At 43.5% G+C, this 16,952-nt stretch overlaps 1 protein-coding gene across 1 annotated transcript in view; it reads right to left on the reverse strand.

The window, feature by feature from the left end:
- Nucleotides 1-16,952, reverse strand: part of PGR (progesterone receptor) — a 174,078-nt gene that overhangs the window by 45,659 nt on the left and 111,467 nt on the right. Inside the window, exon 4 of the mRNA XM_040340190.1 lies at nt 5,290-5,586. Coding sequence (XP_040196124.1) covers nt 5,290-5,586 — 297 coding nt within the window. The remainder of the gene's footprint in view (nt 1-5,289; nt 5,587-16,952) is intronic.

A 16,952-nucleotide genomic window follows, 5' to 3' on the forward strand; every position in this document is an offset into this window, starting at 1 on the left:
CCATCAGATATCTTGCCTGCATTCCACCTCTTCTTGACCTGACATTTGACCTCCTTCTGACCTCCATCTAAGCTGCTTTTGCTTTGCCTTTGACTTGTATGCAAATAAAAGTAATTTTTATGAGCTTTGTAAACATTTTAGGAACCTGTTGAGGGATCGATGGACCCAAGATCTTGGTTCTGGGACATAACCAATTTAGTTTAATTCTAAGCAATGTTGTCACCTGGCCTTTGATGGATCCTCCACATATTTCTGAGGACCCAGGGGGAGTGGGTGACATTGTGTATTGCAGATGGGCGAATGCAGTGTTCCTTTAGATGCATTTGGTCTTCATTTCTGACCAGTTTGAGATGTTTCTATGAATTCCATCTGAGTGCCTTCATGGGTGCTTCTGACTTGCATTTCACCTCTTTCTGATCTCATAGTTGACCAACTCCTCATTTTGACAGTTAGGTCGTTTTTCGGTGTCAATCAAAAAAACGTTTAGGCCATTATGCCGCGTACACACGATCGGAAAATCCGACAAGAAAACCGTGGATTTTTTTTCAGATGGAATGTTGGCTCAAACTTATGTTGCATACACACGGTCACACATAATTCCGACCGTCAAGAACGCGGTGACGTACAACACTACAACAAGCCGAGAAAAATTAAGTTCAATGATTCCGAGCATGTGTCAAATTGATTCAGAGCATGCGTGGTTTTTGGTGTGTCGGAATTGCATGCAGACGATCTGAACTTTTCCTGTCTGAAAATTTGAGAACCAGCTTTCAAATTTTTTGGGACGGAAATTCCGACAGAAAAAGTCAGATGGACCCTCGGTTGGAATTTCCAACCAAAAGCTCACATCAATCTTTTCTTGTTGGAATTTCCGATCGTGTGCACGCGGCATTAGGCTCCATTCACACTAATGCGGTTTTTGATGCATTTTGCAGATAAAAAAACGTGTTCATCAGACAAACCGATCGTGTGTAAAGGGCTTTAGAGTCCCGAAAAATCAATAGGAAAAGTTTGGAAAAAATCAACAAATTTATGTGATTTTATCACTCAGCAGAAAATCAATCTGATGCCGCGACACACGATCATTTTTCGGCATGAAAAAACATAGTTTTTCAAAAACGTAATTTAAAGTGTGTGGGCTTCACATCATTTTTCAGGTTCTGAAAAACGCCCAAAAAAAAATTTGTACATGCTGCATTTTTTAACGTCGTTTTAAACAATGTCGTTTTTCGGGTTGTAAAAAATGATAGTGTGTGGGCTAAAACGACATAAAAAAACCTGCGCATGCTCAGAAGCGAGTTATGAGACGGGAGCGCTCGTTCTGGTAAAACTACCGTTCATAATGGAGTAAGCACATTCATCACGCTGTAACAGACAGAAAAGCGCGAAACGTCTTTTACTAACAGGAAATCAGCTAAAACAGCCCAAAGGCGAATAGAACTTCCCCTTTATAGTGCCGTCGTACGTGTTGTACGTCACCGCGCTTTGCTAGATCATTTTGTTAAAACGATGGTGTGTGGACAACGTCGTTTCAATGATGAAGTTGGAAAAATTCGTTTTTTTTGGACATGCTGAAAAATGATCGTGTGTACGCGGCATGAGGCTCGATTCACACCTATGCATGTTGCTTTTGAGAATTTTTGCAGTGCTTTTTGCAGTGCTTGCTGCGTTTTTCAACTCGCGTTTTCACCGCGATTTGCGAATTTTTTTATTAATTTTGTTTTTTAGCCGCCAATTTTTATTTTTTTACATTTCCTTTAACAAAAAAAATGCAAACTGCAAATTGCGGCAAAATCGCGGTAAAAATGCAGTACTTGCGTTTTGGATGCGGGTCCATTGAATTCTATTGCATGCAAAACGCTGCTTTTGCGGGAAAAAAAGTCCCCGACCCTTTAAAAAAACGCAGAGGCACAAAAAAGCATTGATGTGAACATGTTCCATAGGAGACCATGTTAAAAATTTTCCCTGCATTTCTGATAAATGCAAAATGCATCAAAAAACGCATTAGTGTGAATGGAGCCTAAATGTGTCCGAAATGCATGAACCTGTCAGACATTTAGGCCTGAATCACACTAGTGCGTTGCGTTTTGGAGCTCCGTTGTCTTTGCGAATTTCTCTATAAGGTGTTCTGCAGATCAACTGCGTTTTAGCTGCAGATCAGGTGCGAATTTGGAGACCTGGGAGAGGGGAGGGGGAGGGGGGAAGTGTATTGAACTGAATGAGACAAATACTGAAGAGAAATGAACACATCTGCGAATTCAGCTGCGTACCCATAGAAGATAATGGGACTGAATTCGCACCTGAGCCGCACCGCAAGACATAAAAACCGCACACGTTTTGGAGGCAATGCGCAGTGCGGATGCATCGCACATATGTGAACTAGCCTCATTGAAAACAATGTATTTTGAAATGTCCTGCGAATTAGATGCGGTTTAAGCCGCACTCAATTCGCATAGGTGTGAACCTGGCCTTAAACTTTAGAAATCCTGCCTGAGGCTGGATTCACACCTATGCATTTTTAGTGCTTTTTGCAGATTTGCACTACATGGTTTAACATGGTTTCCTATGGATCGTGTAGTGCAAATCTGCAAAAAGCACTAAAAATGCATAGGTGTGAATCCAGCTTAAGGCTCCATTCACACGAATGCTTTTTTTGATGCATTTTGCAGAAATGCAGGGAAATTTGGTTTCCTATGGAACATGTTCACATCAATGCTTTTTTGTGCCTCTGTGTTTTTGGAAAGGGTCAGGGACTTTTTTTCCTGCAAAAAACAGCGTTTTGCATGCAATAGAATTCAATGGACCTGCATCCAAAACGCAAGTGCAGCCATTTTGCCATGATTTTGCTGCGTTTTTTTTTTAACCTGTTTATAGCTGGTTGTTAACCACTTGACCACCAGGCACGTAAACCCCCTTAATAACCGGACCAATTTTCAGCTTTCGGTGCTCTCACAATTTGAATGACAATTACTCAGTCATACAACATTGTACCCAAATGAAATTTTGGTCCTTTTTTTTTACACAAATAGAGCTTTCTTTTGGTGGTATTTAATCACCGTTGGGTTTTTTATTTTTTGCGCTATAAGAGAAAAAAGACTGAAAATTCTGTAAAAAAAAATATTTTTTCTTTGTTTCTGTTATAAAATTTAGCAAATTTTTTATTTTTTCTTCATTCTTTTGCATAAATGTGAAATATGAAGTTACGCCGAGTAAATAGATACCCAACATGTCACCCTTCAAAATTGCACACGCTCGTGGAATGGCGCCAAACTTAAAAATCTAAGCTACTTAAAAATCCCCATAGGCGACGTTGCAGGGTATTGTGGGGTATTGCAGAGTAGTGTGGGGTATTGCAGAGTAGTGTGGGGTATTGCAGAGTAGTGTGGGGTATTGCAGAGTGGTGTGGGGTATTGCAGAGTAGTGTGGGGTATTGCAGAGTAGTGTGGGGTATTGCAGAGTAGTGTGGGGTATTGCAGAGTGGTGTGGGGTATTGCACAGTGTTGCACAGCATGGGTATGGGGCAGGGATGGTGGAGCAGGGATGGCTGGCTGGATCTGTGACTGCATGTGTCACAGATCCAGCCCACAGCACTTGTGCTGCATCCGCTCTCTCCCCCCCTCTCCTCTCACACTGTACCGTTCGGTACAGAGAGGGGAGGGAGGAACCGGCGTCATCTCATGACGCCGGTTTTTTTACATGTGATCACTCCGTCATTGGACGGAGCGATCACGCGGTAAACCGCCGCTATCAGCGGCGATTTACCGTGATCCGTGATCAGCCGGGTCCGGACAGTCACGGATATTCCCGTGTGCGCACCCGATTCTGAGAGGACGTCCATGGACGTCCTCCCAGAGTTAAGCAACCGCCTTGTAGACGTATATCGTCTATAGGGCGGTTGTTAACTGGTTAAAGGAAAAATTACTGGCTAAAAAAAAAGAACGCAAATCACGGTAAAATCGCACATCAAAAAACGCAGCAAGCACTGCAAAAAGCATTGCAAAAACGCTCAAAAGCAACATGCATAGGTGTGAATCGAGCCTGAGGCCTAGTACACACGAGAGGATTTATCCGCGGATACGGTCCACCGGACCGTTTCCGCGGATAAATCCTCTCGAGGATTTGCGAGGATTTGGATCCGATGGAGTGTACTCACCATCGGATCGAAATCCGCGCCGAAATCCCCTCGCGATGACGTGTCGCGCCGTCGCCGCGATGATGACGCGGCGACGAGCGCAACGCTGTCATATAAGGAATTCCACGCATGCGTCGAATCATTACGACGCATGCGGGGGATCCCTTCGGACGGATTGAACCGGTGAGTCTGTACAGACCAGCGGATCAATCCGTTGGGATGGATTCAAGCGGATAGATTTGAAAGCATGTCTTCAAATTTTTATCCGCTTGAAATCCATCCCAGGGGATAAAAATCCGCGGAAACAGATCCGCTGTATTGTACACACCAGGGGATCTATCCGCTGGAGCCGGTCCGCGGATCAATTCCAGCGGATGGATCCTCTCGTGTGTACGGGGCCTAAGAGCTAAGTGAATTCTAATTAGGCAGTGGGATGGAAGTTGCTTGGACTCAGTCCTGACATCAGCCACCTCATACAAAACAAAACTAGTCTCAGAGGGGCACACGGGTGACTTTTCTGGAGTTCTTATTGTTAGGCTGGACTTTTATATACAGCTCTGCTTTTAAAGATTTGTTTACTATTCAACTGAAGATTCATGTGAACCACTAGTTTGAGTTTTTCTACGTTTTTAAAGTATTTTTTTTTTTTATGTTTTAAACGTATACCCAGTGACGTGAATGGCCTCAGGTGATACACAGAGATGAAATAAATCTTCCTTTATAAGTTGCATCTGTGTATCTGCAGCAGTCTTCTCTTCTCTACGGCCATTCAAAGTCCAGAATTTACACAGATTATTTGAGCTTTCAGAAAACAGGGGGTTGGAATTACACACTGTAGAGCTCAGTGAGGGGAGCTCTGGGATCTCATAGGAGGGAAGGGACACACCCCCTCCACACAGCACTCAGGAACAGAGTTGAGGCTGTCAATCAGCTGGAGCTCCCTTCTCTGTCATCTTTTTTCTCTTGGTGTCAGGAGAACCTGTCAGAAGTGATTCATTCTGATAGCAGAAGAATGAAGCAGCAGACAGAAATTACAATTAGTGCTCTGGATAGAGACAAGTACACACTATATAAGGATATGCTTTGTTCATATTTCATGTATGTTGGTTTACAACCACTTTAAAGGAAAAAAAATATGAAACTAACAATCACGTTACCTGGTAGGGATTTGGACCACTTTACGACACAGAGGAGCTGTCGCTCACATAATTGGTTGAGACTACACAGCAAAGCGCTGGGGGTTTCTGGCTTAGTGTTGTCATATCCAGCATACAACACCTCGGGCTCTATACTCTGTAGAATCTGCAACAGTTCAGGAAAGTACTGAACCTCTTGTGCCGAACTGTTAGATACTCTCCGTGTTAGAGCCTGCTGACATTCCATGGGGCTGGAGGTGGCAATCCTGTCAAGCTCTCTTCCAGGTTTTAGTCTGTTATACTTTTTGAACTTTCGACCTATAAAACAGAGAACAAAAAGAGGATTTTTACTGTGACAGCATAACAATAATGTAGACAGCTTCAAATAACAGCAAAAACACTACATATAATGTGCTGATCCATGATGTCCTCCATGTTCTGAGGTCTAGTCTGCATATATACTATGGCCCGTATTCACATACATCGGCGCATATTTATGCCGCCGTAGCATATCTCTTTTACGCTACGCCGGCGCAGCGCACAGAGGCAAGCACTGGATTCACAAAGCACTTGCTGTTAAAGATACGCTGGGTTTCCTCGCCGTAAGCCTGTGGAAGTGGAAGTGGGCGTGAGCCATGCTAATGAGGCGTGACCCCATGCAAATGATGGGCCAAGCGCCATAGAAGTACTTATAACGAACGGCGCATGCGCCGTCCCGTGGCCGCATCCCAGTGCGCATGCTCAGAATCACGTTGAAACAACTGCCTAAGATACGCCTGATCACTGCCTACGACGTGAACGTAACCTACGCCTAGTCATATTCACGTACAACGTAAACGTCAAAAGATACAACGGCTTGTGTTCCCTGGTCCATACCTTTGCATGAGTTGCGCCTCCTATATGGGGAATAATTTTACGACGAACATACGACTTACGCAAACCGTGTATATGATGCGCCGGGTGCAACTACGTTTGTGAATCGGCGTATCTCTCTCATTTGCATATGTGCATAGGAAATCTATGGGAGCGGCAAATGCGCCCGGCGTAAATATGCGCCCACGATACGACGGCGTAGGCAAGTGACGTCAGTCGTAGGAAGCCTATTTTCAGGCGTATCTAGTTTTGTGGGCACGGCGCACAGATACGATGGCGCATAGTTACACTTACGCGGCGTATCTCGAGATACGTCGGCGTAAGTGCTTTGTGAATCCGGGCCTATATTGTCAAAAGTATTGGGACACCTGCCTTTACACACACATGTACTTTAATGGCATTCCAGTCTTCGTCCATAGGGTTCAATATTGCATTGGCCCACCCTTTGGAGCTATGACACCTTCAACTCTTCTGGGAAGGCTGTCCACAAGGTTTATGAGTGTGTCTATGGGAATGTTTGACCATTCTTTCCAGGTGCGCATTTGTGAGGTCTGGCACTGATGTGGACAAGAAGGCCTGGCTTGTGTCTCCACTCTAATTCATTCCAAAGGTGTGCTATCGGATTTAGATCAGGATTCTGTCCAGGCCAGTGAAGTTCCTCCACCCCAAACTCGCACATCCATGTCGTTATGGACCTTGCTTTGTGCTTTGTCCAAATAATTTGGTGGAGGATGGATTATAATGTGGGGTTGTTTTTCAGGGGTTGGACTTGGCCCCTTAGTTCCAGTGAAGGGAACTCCTAAGTCATCAGCATACCAAGACATTTTGGACAATTTCATTCTCCCAACTTTGTGGGAACAGTTTGGGGATGGCACCTTCCTGTTCCAACATGACTGCACACCAGTGTACAAAGCAAGGTCCATAAAGACATGGATGAGCGAGTTTGGGGTGAAGGAACTTGATTGGTCTACACAGAGTCCTGACCTCAACCCGATAGAACACCCTTGGGATGAATTATGCCGCGTACACACGACCGTTTTTCATGTCATGGAAAAAAATGAAGTTTTTCTCGATGTGATTCCTCTCAAGCCTGCCTTGCATACACACGATCGTGATAAAAAATGCTTAAGCAAAGCGCGGTGACGTACAACACGTACAACGGCACTATAAAGGGAAAGTTCCATTTTAATGGCGCCACCCTTTGGGCTGATTATGCAAATTTCCCTTTTAATAACTTGCTTGACTAATGATTATTTTCATAATCGATTAGTTGGCCGATTATTGTTTTGATTAATCAATTAATAATTAAAAAAAAAAGTGTGGCCATACAACGTCTTCAAATGATAATTTTAAGAACGTTTGTTCGATGTTCTAATCGTCAGTGGGGTCAAATCGACGTTTGTTTTCAACCACAGTGACGGAGAAGTTTACAAATAATAGAAAACTTCTTTGTCAAAGGAATTTTCAGACCGTGTATGTGGTCTTCGTTCAAAAATGACATTCAATTTCAAAACTGAATGTTAAAAGCAAGTGAAAATTTCAAACAACATTCTTTCCTTCAGCGAATGTACAAAGATTTTTCGTATTAATATAATATTAACAGTAGTGATTATTTGCTCTTTTTGTACTATAAAGGGCTAACTTTTGTTTGTTTTAACCCATTATGTTACTGGCCGATTAATCGATTATGAAAATACTAATCGATTAATTTCATAATCGATTAGTTGTTTTTGCCCTACTTCTGAGCATGCGTGTTTTTTCCCAGTCGTTAAAGCCTACACACGGCTGTTTTTCACGACGAGAAAAACGACGACGTGAAAGACGAGAAAAAAATAGATCAGGTTCTAAATTTTTAATGCCCATTTTTCTCGTTGAGAAAAATGCTCTGAAGCCTACACACGACCGTTTTTAACGACCAATTAAAAAAATTGCATTTTTCTCGTCATGAAAAACGGTCGTGTGTATGCGGCATTAGTGTGGAGACTCGTCCAACATCAGTGCCTGACCTGACAAATGCACTTCTGGAAGAATGGTCAAACATTCCCATAGACACTCCTAATCCTTGTGGACAGCCTTCCCAGAAGAGTTGAAGCTGTTATAGCTGCAAAGGGTGGGCCAACTCAATATTGAACCCTACGTACTAAGGTTGGAATGCCATTTAAGTTCATGTGCGTGTAAAGGCAAGCGTCCCAATACTTCTGACAATATAATGTATATTGCTCAAGAAACGATGTAATGCAAACTGCAGACAGAATGAATGGAAACAAAGCCATGTTTTCAATGGTTGTAACAATGGCTTTCAGAACACAAGCGAAAAGAACAGGCAGAGGTAAAAGACTTTGTCCGCGATTCAGATACATTGTCGTATCTTTGAGAGGGCGTAACGTAAATGGGCCGGTGTAAGCCTGCGTAATTCAAAGTAGCAAGGCAGTGGGCGTGTTGTATTATAATGAAGCGTGACCCCATGTAAATGAAGGGCTGATCGAACGGCGCATGCACGCGCATGCTTAGAATCACGTCGCAAATACTCCCTAAGATACGTCGGCTCAATGCTTTCGACGTGAACGTAACCTACGCCCAACCCCATTCACGTACGACTTACGCAAACGAGGTAAAATACGACGCTGTTCCGACGTTTCCGACGTCCATACCTTAACATGACTTACCCCTGCTTTATGAGGGGTAAACTTACGCTGAACTTACGCCTTACGTAAACGGCGTAGCTAAATCCGATGGGCTCAAGTACGTTTGTGAATCGGCGTATCTAGGTCATTTGCATATTCAACGCGTAAATCTACGGAAGCGCACCTAGCGGCCAGCGTAAATATGCACCCAAGAAAAGACGGCGTAAGGAGACTTACGTCGGTCGTATCTTGCAAAATTCAGGCGTATCTCAGTTCTAATAAGCGCATAGATACGACGATGCACATTTGGACTTACGACGGCGTATCTGGAGATACGCCGTCGTAAGTCCTTTCTGAATCCGGGCCTATATTTGCAAAGTTGCTACATCCTAATATCCCTAGATATCAATATAGCTAATGCATATATACCAAATGCCCTAGATTTCGAGGGACTGTCCCTAATTCAGAACAAAGTCCCTCTGTGCCTCTTTCCTCCTCAATTGTCCCTCATTTTGGTCTGATCTTTATAGTTGTATATAAAATGCACTACTTATGTATCAAAAAGTGTTTTCCAGTGCTAAACCTTTCATCTGATTTCTAACTTGCTGCATTTGTAAATTCCAAAAAACAATATAAAGGAATAGTAGTGGTAAAAAAGGACTTGTGGGTGTAACTAATAATTTTTTGTACAATTCTCCTTTAAGGGGGGTGTAAAGGAACCCCAAGTGGGACAGGGGTTAACGCCTCTCCACAATCTGACGAACACGACCCATACGGATTTCCCCAGAAACGAGACACACAGCTCTGTTCTCTGGTTCAAAACTAATAGACAATCTTTATTGAGAAGGCAGGCTCTTATATACACCAAAAAGAATACTGCAGTAATCAAATGGACAATGACACACTCCACCCACAAAATTATACAATGGTTCCTAACGAGCCCCCCCTCAATACATATCTTTTAGTCAGACATCTAACCTTTAGACTGTGCTAACTCACAACACACATCTATCATCAATAGAACTTTCACACAATACAGTGTCAATTAGCATAACACAATGGTAGGTTCTTAGGAGCCATACTAAGTTTCATTTACATCACAGTAGCAGACGACATCGGTTGCCTCCTGCTGATATTCACAAGCTCTTCGTAGTGAGGGATATGTAGACTCACACCACCACATGACAGTTAGACTTCTTCCCACCAACTTGCTCCTGACTCTCTTCCGTGAGCTTCCTCCTGACCAAGCTCAATCCCTGGACAAAGGATCTTCGGTAGCCTACCCTCCAGCTAAGCATAGCTGGGACATCGATGCCTTCACTCTGGCTTCTCTAACGCTCCTGCCCCAGGGATCTCCCCCTGCAGGACTCGACCCAGGAACACTACACCCTGCTGCCCAGGCCTCAGACTACTTATGGGCTCTCCCACCACCTTCTGAGCACACCTCCCCAGGGATTGGTTGGAGTTTCATAAATATTCACACTGCCTGTTCTGCACTCCCTCCCAAAATGCTTCTAGAAGCCTCTAGAAGACAGGAGGAAGTAGTAGAGAGCTGCATTAAATTATGTCTTTTATATCAGCCTGGAGTTCAGCTTCTGTTGAAGCCGTCATTACCTGGGTGGGGTGCACCACTGGTTTTGAAAGACTGTACAATATCCCAATATGCAATGTATGACTACATACAAAAACATGTAATTTTGAACATAATAATGCAATGTTATATGTTTATTATAATAAGAGCGCAACAAACATTACGTACCAAACGGTACATATTCCCTTAATTTTGTTGTATTTCCTAATTCCCAGTAGTAATTACTGTGAATGCATTAAGACATTAGGCACTGCCATCCCTAATACTTAACTCTGAGATAATTACAATCAATTCCCTTTAGTTTTTTGGCTGCAGATTTACTCAAACTTACCTTTAATAATAAGTTAATTTGCTTGCCAACACAAATGGCAAAGTACTAAATGAGAGCTTTATTATTTTCAAAATCAAAATAAAAGACAGTGCTAAAGAATATATAGAATTGATTTGTGGGGAAAAATGGGCTTTAACCACTTAAGACCCAGACCTTTAGTCAGCTAAAGTACTTGGCCACTGCGTCGCTTTAACTGACAATTGCGCAGTCGTGCGACGTGGCTCCCAAACAAAATTGGCGTCCTTTTTTCCCCACAAATAGAGCTTTCTTTTGGTGGTATTTGATCACCTCTGCGGTTTTTATTTTTTGCGCTATAAACAAAAATAGAGCGACAATTTTGAAAAAAATGCAATATTTTTTACTTTTTGCTATAATAAATATCCTACAAATATATATATATAAAAAAAAAAAAATCCTCAGTTTAGGCCGATACGTATTCTTCTACCCATTTCTTGTAAAAAAAAAAATCGCAATAAGCGTTAATCGATTGGTTTGTGCAAAATTTATAGGGTTTACAAAATAGGGGATAGTTTTATTGCATTTTTATAAAAAATTTTTTTTTTTTTACTAATAATGGCGGCGATCAGCGATTTTTTTCGTGACTGCGACATTATGGCGGACACTTCAGACAATTTTGACCCATTTTTGGGACCATTGTTATTTTCACAGCAAAAAATGCATTAAAAATGCATTGTTTACTGTGAAAATTACAATTGCAGTTTGGGAGTTAACCACAAGGGGGCGCTGAAGGGGTTAAGTGTGACCTCTCTTGTGTTTCTAACTGTACAGTGAAGAACGGGGAAGCTGTGTTTACACACAGCTCTTCCCGTTCTTCAGCTCCGGGGACCGATCGCGGGACTCCAGCGGCGATCGGGTCCGGGGGTCCCGGCTGGGCACTTAAAGAGGACGTACCTGTACGTGCTTGTGCCCAGCCGTGCCATTCTGCCCACGTATATGTGCAGGAGGCGGTCCTTAAGTGGTTAAAGGTGCCAAAACACACATACAGTATCTCACAAAAATGAGTACACCCCTCACATTTTTGTAAATATTTTATTCTATCTTTTCATGTGACAACACTGAAGAAATTACACTTTGCTACAATGTAAAGTAGTGAGTGTACAGCTTGTATAACAGTGTAAATTTGCTGTCCCCTCAAAAAAACTCAACACACAGCCATTAATGTCTAAACTACAACCCTCACTTTACACATGATGGTTGTATATTTGTGTTTTACTTGATAATATCTCAGTGTAATGTGAAGTAATATGCTGTTTGTTCTTATTTTCAGCTATATCAATATAGTGCTTTGAGTCTCCTGAAGAAGCCAATTTGGCAAAACATGTAGAGCAGGCATGTCCAAAGTCCGGCCCACGGGCCAAATGCGGCCCCCCTGTTGATTTAATATGGCCCCCTGGGGATTTGAATATATATAGTGCTTGTGGCCCCCAGGGCCATAAAGATATATACTGTATTTATTGGCGCTGCCTTGGAGGGGACAGGGAGGGGGCAGGATGAGCGCCATCAGATTACATGAAGAGAATCTCCTGTTTACTCAGCAGCGTCTGTATTGGAAGTCCCGTCTCCTGGGATGCCATTGGACGACTGTTCTGTCTATCATAGGAGGCGGGACTTTGTATTAAAGAGGCCACAGCGTAAACAAGAGATTCTCCTGTTTGTAATCTGTCAGCACTCGTCCCGCCCCCTCCCTCTGCCCTCCGAGGCTGCAGATGGGCATCAATCAGGCTGCACTGATGGCAATGGTAAGGCTGCATTCATGGCACATGTGAGGCTGCATTTATGGCACATGTGAGGCTGCATTTATGGCACATGTGAGGCTGCATTGGTTGCAATGGTAAGGCTGCATTGATTGCAATGGTAAGGCAACATTCATGGCACATGTGAGGCTGCATTTATGGCACATGTGAGGCTTTATTGGTTGCAATGGTAAGGCTGCATTCATGGCAATGGTAAGGCTGCATTCATGGCAATGGTAAGCCTGTGCGTGTTATACGCCGATAAATACGGTATATCCAAATAACACACCCAAGCTCATCCTTAGTCCTGAGCAGCGCTCTGGGATTTGTTGGGGCCACAAAATAAATATATACAGTATATCCAAATAACACGCCCAAGCTCATCTCTTCACCACACACAGCTACAAAGGCAAGAGAATTCTTGTTAGGCAGTGTATTAGTTGCTCAGACGAACACACTTTGACCAAATTTTAATGGTTCAAAGAATTTCAGGCAAAATAGTCGGCTCTCACGCATGTTCACTTCATCAAATCTGTCCCTCTTTGAAAAAAGTTTGGACACCCCTGATGTAGAGCAAAGAGCCATTTGAACTGCATATTAAACCCTGCTTGGATATTCCATGTTGGTTTTATTAACCTAACAGTATCTGCATGCTGTTTTTTATGCTTATGTAAAATAGAGAATTTGTTTTTATTATATGTGTTTTGGAACCTTTAACCACCTTAGCGGTAAACCCGAGCGTGACTCGGGGTGTATTTTCAATGTTAGGATCGGTATCCCCGAGTCACGCTCGGGCTGGACGTGCAGAGTGTGCAGCGGCGCGGCTTACCTGCTCGCTGAATCCACAGGCAAGTTACTTACCTTGTCCCTGGATCCAGCGATGCCACCCCGCTGTGTGAGCGAGCGGGTCTCCCCGTGTGCCGCCGATCTCCGTTCCATGCGACGTTACGACGCACGGGGGCGGAGAACGGCGCCAAATTAAAAAAAGTAAACAAACACTATACATACAGTATACTGTAATCTTATAGATTACAGTACTGTATGTGAAAAATACACACCCCCCTTGTCCCTAGTGGTCTGCCCAGTGTCCTACATGGTCTTTTATATAATAAAAACTGTTCTTTCTGCCTGAAAACTGTAGCTTGTCCATAGCAACCAAAAGTGTCCCTTTATGTCAAAAATGGTTTTAGAGCAGCTAGAAAACAGCTATAATAAATTATAATCACTTGCAGAATTGTGCGATAGTGATTTGTGGGGAAATTCATCATATAAAAGTAATGACAGCGACAATTCTGCAACTGAGCAAATTTCAATGATTTTGAGTTGATTACATTTTTGAATAATTTTTATTATAATTATATTATTATTTGTTATAATTATTTATAATTATTTATTATATTATAATTTATAATTTTGTTTTAAAAAAAATCATACCCGGGATGCCTACTAGTCTCTTGTTTGGTCAGATTTAAGTGAGTTATTCCTAAAAATTACAGACCTACAGTATAAAACGCCAAATTTCCTTGCAAAATAATTGTACCGCTTTTGGTACGTAATTCCAGACAGAATCATACCACCAGGGAGGTTAAAGTAAAATTTTCCATAAATAAATCCTATATGTACCTCTCGGGATGTAGGTGCCCTTAATTCCCAGGTTCATCGGTACTACTGCAATGTTGAGTGTTAAAGAAGGAGTCTCATTTCCATTTTTATTAATGTGTTCTGTTCCCAAGGTGACACAGCACATGTAGTAATTTGTACCATATTCTTTGGTATTATGTAAGGGTAGTGCAGTTGGACAAGGACCCCACCTCCCTCCATGGCCATCCAACAACTCAGCCAACAAGGAGACAACTGCTTTGCTTTGACAGGTCACACTTTTCTCTATCCCCAATCACTCATGTGCAACATTTTATCTGATAAGCCCCCCCACCTCTCCTCCTGCATTACTCACTGTCTCAGGCAAGTGCTTAGAGACAGATATGGCGCCGTCTGTCAAAGCATCTCCTTACCAGCTGTGTCTTTGGACTGCCATGGAGGGAGGACGGGTGCCCTTTCCAACCTCACAGCTAGCCTAAAGCTGGCCATAGATAGTTCAAATCCCAGCCGGTTCAGCAGAGACCGGGCGAGATTTGAACCATGTATGGGCAGGCTGATTGTACACAAGTTGATCGATCATCGCGGGTACAACCGGCTTGTTGGAATTTCTGTACAATTTTTTCTAGCGGCTAGCAATAATCACTGTTTGCTCCTGGCAGGGATGACTCCCCCCTGCTAAGAGAACACAATAGCACCATGAGAGGCAGAGGCGGCTCTAGACTTTGTGAGGCCTTAGGCAAAACTTAGACATGAAGCCCAACTCACGCCCATAATGGGAAAAATAATTCAAGCACGAAAAATGGCTACAGAAAATGCATGGATCTAGAACACAGGTGATCAGCACCACTTTTTGGGGACCCTCCTCACCCATCAGACATATTCAGCCAATGCAAGAGGGGGGAGAGAGGGAGAGGTGAGAAAGAGAGAGGGGTAATAGAGAGATCCGATGACGCCGACATTAGTATTTATCACAGGCAAATTAGCCCTGTGAGTGCGAGGGCTTAGGCTTACCGCCTAATTTGCCTAATTAGAGAGCCGCCTCTGACGGGAGGGATTATTTTTTTTCTTTCAACCCATGTTTCCATTTGTATGATTTCCTTCACTTCCTGTATGGTCACCCTGGGCCAGATTCTCGTCCAGCGGTGTATCTCTGCGGCGGCGTAACGTATCCGATTTACGTTACGCCGCCGCAACTTAGACGGGCAAGTGCTGTATTCTCAAAGCACTTGCTCCGTAAGTTGCGGCGGCGTAGCGTAAATCGGCCGGCGTAAGCCCGCCGAATTCAAATTTGGATCAGGGGCGTGCTTTATGTAAATGTACTGTGACCCGACATGATTGACGTTTTTCCCGAACGGCGCATGCGCTGTCCGTGGAATTTCCCAGTGTGCATTGCTCCAAAGTACGCCGCAAGGACGTCATTGGTTTTGACGTGAACGTAAATGACGTCCAGCCCCATTCACGGACGACTTACGCAAACGACGTAACCTTTTTCAAATTTTGACGCGGGAACGACGGCCATACTTAACATTGTTACGCCACACTTATGCCACCATATAGCAGGGGCAACAATACGCCAGGAAAAGCCTAACATAAATGGCCTAACTTTACTGCGTCGGTCGGGCGTAAGTTCGGGAATTCTCGTATCTAGCTAATTTGCATACTCGACGCGGAATTCGACGGAAGCACCACCTAGCGGCCAGCGTAAATATGCAGTTACAATCCGACGGTGTAACACAGTTACGCCAGTCGGATCTACGGGAAATCTATGCGTAACTGATTCTAAGAATCAGGCGCATAGATACGACCGCGCAACGCAGAGATACGACTGCGTATCTGGAGATACGCCGTCGTATCTCTTCTGAGAATCTGGGCCTATGACAGGAAGTAAGGGGAAATCCTCATAAGGGGGCCACCAACAGCAATAAACTCAAGAGGTTTCTAACCTTTGCATACTTTGGGCCAGATCCTCAAAAGAGATACGCAGGCGGATCTGCTGTTCCGCCTGCGTATCCCTGTTTCTATCTTTGGAACTGATCCACAGAATCAGTTTCCAATAGATAGGGAGAAGATCCGACATGTGTAAGGGACTTACACTGTTGGATCTTAGGATGCAGTACCGCATCCGCCGCTGGGGGCATTTCGAGTCGAAATGCCGATTCGCGTATGCAAATTAGCATTTACGGAGATCCACAAAGCTTTTCAGCTTCGTTTTTTCTCCGTAAGTATTAGTTTGCAATCGTAAAATTAGGGCTGCTTTTACAAGGCCTAAACTGTTTAGGCCTTGTAAAAGTAGACCCTTCTATCCCGTGTCGCCGTCTTTTTTTTTTCAAATTTTTTTTTCCCCGCCGCAACTCGTATTTTTTTTTTTACGCCCGTCGCGATTCTCAAAACCCGGCGCAACGTAAAACCGCGCTAAGCACGTCGGGAAAATGACGTCGTGAGCATGCGCAGTACGGCCGGCGCGGGAGCGCGCCTAATTTAAATGGGACTCGCCCCATTTGAATAGGAACGCCTTGCGCCGGCCGGATTTAAGTTACACAGCCGAAAATTTCTAGGTAAGTGCTTTGTGGATCGGGCACTTAGGTAGAAATTTTCCGGCCGTGTAACTTAAATAGAAAAAGTTACGTTTTTGTGGATCTGGCCCTTTATTCCAAAATAAAAAAGGTTGGCTGAAGTTGAGCATGCGCAGGAATGATTTACTGCATCCCAGAAAACAATGCTTGAGGGCTTCACATGCCCACAAGCAATATGGAACCGGCCATCAGTTTTTATAAGTTCCTTTTTTATGCAAAAACAGACATCGGTGGAATTAGTACACCAGACAAGTGAGCGTTACATTGTGTTTAGTAAAGTGTCAGAATGGCAGATAAAAAAATGAATGACGGCAGACCTCCGCTTTAATCTGCTGCATT

The sequence above is a fragment of the Rana temporaria genome, chromosome 2 (assembly GCF_905171775.1).
Source record: "Rana temporaria chromosome 2, aRanTem1.1, whole genome shotgun sequence".
Lineage (NCBI taxonomy): Eukaryota > Metazoa > Chordata > Amphibia > Anura > Ranidae > Rana > Rana temporaria.